Below are 4,972 nucleotides of genomic sequence, written 5' to 3'. Positions count from 1 at the left end.
TATAATCAGGATGGGATCAGAATGAGCTGTGATTAAGGGGACTGTCCAGTGCATTGTCGAAAGAAATTCTATCAATGAATATCAAGGGCTGACACCCAGGGTTTCCGAGCTGAATTAATCAGGCATAAATGAGATGTGTGCTGTGATTTCTATCATGATAGTGATTAGCAGAACCTTCCCTTGCTAATGCTAATTTAAGTTTTACTCTATAAAGAAGCGAGCTAAGCAAACTGGCAAACAACCTTCCTATCATTGCTCTTATTTTTTATTGGAAACTGACTGTTCACTTAATCATCTTAGTGGTCCTGCAGTACCAATAAACCAAAATTAGAGTATATAAACAAAAGCTTAGTCATTTATGCAAATTCTTTAAATGAGAGCGCGATGAGATAGCTCAAGTCATAAGAGATTTCATTCGGTAGCCAATTTAGCAAAAACCGATGAATCGCCTTTAAGAAAGTCCGTGCTTTAGGATTAGAGCTCGTAAACAAAATTAAATTCAGGCAATTCTCCAGACAATTCATTGTAAATTCAGTTTTCAAACACTAAGAAGAGATCATGTAGAGCTGGTTACCACTAAGATTTAAGTACTCAATAGTCAATAGTATCAGAAACACCAGATTCATTACAACCATGAATATGGGCCTCCTTAACAAAATATCTGTGGTACTTGGATTAGTGGAACACAATTTTTTTTAATTATTTTAGTTATGCTACTCTGCATTTTGTCTTTTAACTTAATAATAATACTAATTTTATGGTCCTTTTTGAAATAATATGATTTAGTTTTTATTTTTGTTGTTTGAATCAAGCTAATTAAACATCTTTCCTATTTTTCTAGACTCCTACATCCATGTGTATTTTTTTGTGTAACTATTGACCACCCACGCAAAGCTATGAATTTGGGCTAAAAAACAGGGCCTCTCTCTCTCTCTCTCTCTCTCTCTCTCTCTCATATTAGGCATAAACATGGCTGCTGCAAATGCATTATGGCAGAACATTAAAGGGTTAAACAACACAACAAAATTCTTGCCTTGCAACAAAAACAAGATGATCAATCATACACTACTTCCCAATAATAAAAACATTAACAAGAATATTATAAGTTGCAGTCAAGCTCCTTCCTCTGCAATCACAACAGCCTCACAAGTCTCTTCTTCATCATCTTCTTGTTCCTCTTCTCGTAAGTAATCATACCCATAATCTCTTTTATTCTTTGTATTTGTGTGTGTATATTTTAAGTTATGGTCTATTTGTTTTCAATAATCTGGTAAACGTATTTCTGTGTTTATGTAAAAAGTTGTTAACTTTAATCCCATTATTTGACATAATTCCCCAATAATATGTATAAAAACAAACATGGGTTTTGATTGGATTGTTATACAATATTGTTAATCTTGTATTTTTTACTTATTTTCTTCTTGTGCAAACTTAGCCATCCATGAGTTCTTGATTCTATGGTTTGACTTTATTATGCTAAATGTTGATTTTAGTATGTAAATGGAACAATATGTTCTTTTGTCTTTCTGAATATATGGCCTGATGCACACTGGTACTAAAGTTTTCGTCTTTTGTCAAGAACAGATTTGTTTCCTGTGGATAAGATAACCATTTTTGGTCAGGATAAGAACCGTGTTTCCGGAGAATTTGATCTTTGGCAGTGCTCCATGGAAGCCTAATTCAGTAATACTATTTTTTTTACACCAATTCAGTAATACTATAGAACTATACAAATAGGCAATTCAATTTAGGAGACTTAAATATGTGATAGAGCAGTTGAATATGGTTTAGGAATTGGAAAAGTAGTATCAAATTCTTCCCTAAGATTATCCTGTTCATCTACCTGCTGTCTTATATTGTATATTTATTTCTAAAATTTCATTCTTCCTTCTGATGTTATCTTTCTACTCTTCTAAAATTATGATATTCATTTTTAACGCACTAAAAAATATGGGATGAAGTGGTCTGCTTCAGGTTGACATACTCATAAACGAAATTAATTATGGGGAAAACATGTGGAGATCCTGTTTACATTTTTATTTGTATTTCTTGAAACTCCTATGGTTAAGACATATCTGTGTGTTCCCACTTCCCCTAATCTTGCATTACAAATATGTAATAAAAATTGAACTACGCATCAAGACCTGCAACCTACGTAGACTCTATGTTTGGTCAAACAATAATTTCATCTCTTCTTCTATAATCTCATCCACATTGTTTTTCTTCAATTTTTATGTACGGTGAAGAGTGGCCTGATTTCGCCAAACGTGTATCTGGTGAATGGGATGGTTTTGGGGCAGACTTTTCCCCTGAAGGAAAACCCTTTGAACTTCCGGAAAATGTTGTTCCTGAAGCTTACAGGGAGTGGGAGGTTAAGGTATTTGATTGGCAAACTCAGTGCCCTACTCTTGCTGAACCAGATGATTTTATTGCCAAGTTCAAATTGATCAAATTACTCCCCACAGTTGGCTGTGAAGCTGATGCCGCCACAAGACATAGCATAGATGAGAGGTATGTAGGTGGAGCTGAAGACAATGTGTCTGCTTTCGCTTATCAATCCAGTGGAAGTTATGTAGCTGTTTGGTGTGTAAAAAATCACGAGACATATAGTTTACTTGAGTTGGAGCACTGCTTGGTTCATCCTCAGAATCAGGAGTCACGTGTTCGAATAATTCAGGGTATCCGAGTTGAAGACAGCAAATTCACGATGCAGAATATTAAAGTCTTTGTTGAACAATGGTATGGTCCCTTCAGAAATGGGGAATCACTTGGTGGATGTTCTATACGTGACACTGCATTTGCTTCCACGGAGGCATTAAAAAGTTCAGAAGTTTCAGGAAATTGGCAAGGCCAAAATGCTGTCGCCATCTTCCATAACTCTCAAGTTAGTGACTTCAATATTCTCATATTTTCCTTGTACTCTCTAGTGTTACTGATTGTCTTCGCTATGCTTATTAAAGCACGTGCATGTACACTCATACAGCCAATATGCTAACAGATAGACTTTGGGAGATGCAGACCCTTTAAGTCTCGAGGGATAGCAGTATAGTACATTTCCGCTTATTTTCTATATTTATTGTAATTGATTGAGAAGCTACTCGTTTCGGATCAGTTTACTTAGGCCTTACTCATAAGAACATTCTTATCACTTTTAAGTTATTGATAGGAAATAAATGACTAGTGTTACCTTTTAATTCCCTTGTAGGTTTACTAATATCAGAGGGTTTAAATTAATATCGGGTTGCCTCGTATAGTGCTAAAAATGTCTATATCCTGGTGTAATGTTTGTTCATATCTCCTTGTGAGTTGTCAAACCATGTCATAATTCTGCACTTAAATTACACTTTTAAATTCCTAGACAGGTTTACAGTAGAATTTTTATGGTATAAAGTATATCATCAAATCATACTTCAAAGCATCATTATCTTGTAAGAAGGTAGAGCTGGTGTACAAGGGCATTGCCACCATATTAGATGTGGGGACAGTTGACTTTTTTTAACTTGCAAGATACACACACGTGTCATATATAAAATATTTATATTAAAATTTCTGCTCCAAGTAATTAAAATATGACCCTATTTAGTTAATTTATTATATTATTTTGAATTATTGACCATACGATTTCTGACTATACCCTTGCTTGTGTGTGATGTGCATAATGCAGTCTCCATGTCCTTTGATCCAACTACTTGTGCTTCTTGGTGTTTCAGAAAAATATTCAGGAATTTGTTGAAGATAAGACTGAGAACTTGGTAAGAGATGGAAGCAATCTTATATTGCTACCAAAGAAATTGTGGTGCTCTATGAAAGAAGATAAAGGTGAAACACTCTGTGAGGTGGGATGGCTTTTTGATACAGGACATGCCATTACATCAAAATGCATATTCTCAATTAATGCTGAAGTGAAGGTAAGTGCACTGTTATAATCATATCCTATTCAGTTATTTGGTGTGTCCTCGTACTTTGCATTATGCGTGGTTTTACTCTCTGTAGAATAACTACTAAGCAGGAAGTACACTAATGCATGTCAGAAAGGTTTACATATCTTGGTCTAGTGTGGAAGACCATGACTGATCTATATAAAATGTTGTCTCTATTTGTTTCTACATATTGCACTAAAATGCCAAGCAGCTGCAGTTTTACAGGGTTGTGATTCCAATATTGTAACTTCAGTAATCCTTGAATACTGTTTCTTTAGAACGTGTTTGATGCCTAATAACTTATTAAGTAATGCACTTGGTGACAATGAAATGTTCTGGGGTTAGCTAGCTTATCTGTCATGAACTGCAAAGCTAGTAGTACCTCTATATCGTGTTAACCAAATAAACATCCTTAGTATATTTCCCTCATGAGCGTGGCCTTAAAACTGTGTTTAAATTGTTTACTTTTTTTAGGATGATCTGTGGTTTTAGCATCATATTACGTTAGAATGTTTTTTTTTTGTTAGAGCCTCTGGTTTTAGTATCCTACTTTCTGTCTGTAAATTGCATATGTAGCTCAAACCTTGACAAAATAGGAAGCCAGTTGTATTTGGAATTAGTCCTATAAGTTCTGAACTAGTTCAATCAAACCTGCCAAGTGAATCACCTCTATTCAATGTCTGATCAATTTTGCAGGAGATAGCCACATCACGTGAGACTGCAGCTCTACCGGAATAGTGAATTCCCTACCAAAATGACACAATTAAGAAAAAGCTGATGGCAAGGTTACTCTGATGGACTTCAGGAAACGAGCTCTACTGCAATTGTGCAGATGAAAGAAAGACACTTGCAGAAGCTGATGTAAAGCAACCCTCAAAGATTGAGAAAACATTTTCAGCTCAACCGCAGCTCATTTTACTGGTTAAGATCAAAATATATTCGACTCAAAAAGAAATTATATTTAATTCTTGAAAAATTGCACACTTGGTCGCTGGGAAAAAAGTGTCCAATAAGCCAATATATTAATATTAAGAGTTAATTGCACTTTGTAA

The 4,972-nt window shown here is 34.9% G+C and overlaps 1 protein-coding gene across 2 annotated transcripts; it reads left to right on the top strand.

The window, feature by feature from the left end:
* The first annotated feature begins 857 nt into the window (after window positions 1-857).
* Window positions 858-4,972, top strand: LOC141697497 (uncharacterized). 2 transcript variants are annotated; one of them, XM_074501901.1, is made up of 4 exons: window positions 865-1,183; window positions 2,247-2,884; window positions 3,711-3,908; window positions 4,617-4,972. In XM_074501901.1, the coding sequence occupies exons 1-4, from the start codon at window positions 970-972 to the stop codon at window positions 4,656-4,658; spliced, it is 1,092 nt and encodes a 363-aa protein (XP_074358002.1). In that variant the 5' UTR covers window positions 865-969; the 3' UTR covers window positions 4,659-4,972. The 2 variants fall into 2 exon arrangements, with proteins under 2 accessions (XP_074358003.1, XP_074358002.1); XM_074501902.1 differs by lacking the exon at window positions 4,617-4,972 and having other exon boundaries at window positions 858-1,183; window positions 3,665-3,873.

The sequence above is a fragment of the Apium graveolens genome, chromosome 11, assembly GCF_009905375.1.
Source record: "Apium graveolens cultivar Ventura chromosome 11, ASM990537v1, whole genome shotgun sequence".
Lineage (NCBI taxonomy): Eukaryota > Viridiplantae > Streptophyta > Magnoliopsida > Apiales > Apiaceae > Apium > Apium graveolens.
This window is presented reverse-complemented; position numbering and strand designations above follow the sequence as displayed.

Bases quoted from the DNA above. Each gene is read 5' to 3' on its own strand.
- LOC141697497 (XM_074501901.1), top strand. From the start codon at position 970: ATGGCTGCTGCAAATGCATTATGGCAGAACATTAAAGGGTTAAACAAC. The intron at 1,184-2,246 runs GTAAGTAATCAT...TGTACGGTGAAG, and splicing joins ATCTTCTTGTTCCTCTTCTC to AGTGGCCTGATTTCGCCAAA. The intron at 3,909-4,616 runs GTAAGTGCACTG...TCAATTTTGCAG, and splicing joins CAATTAATGCTGAAGTGAAG to GAGATAGCCACATCACGTGA.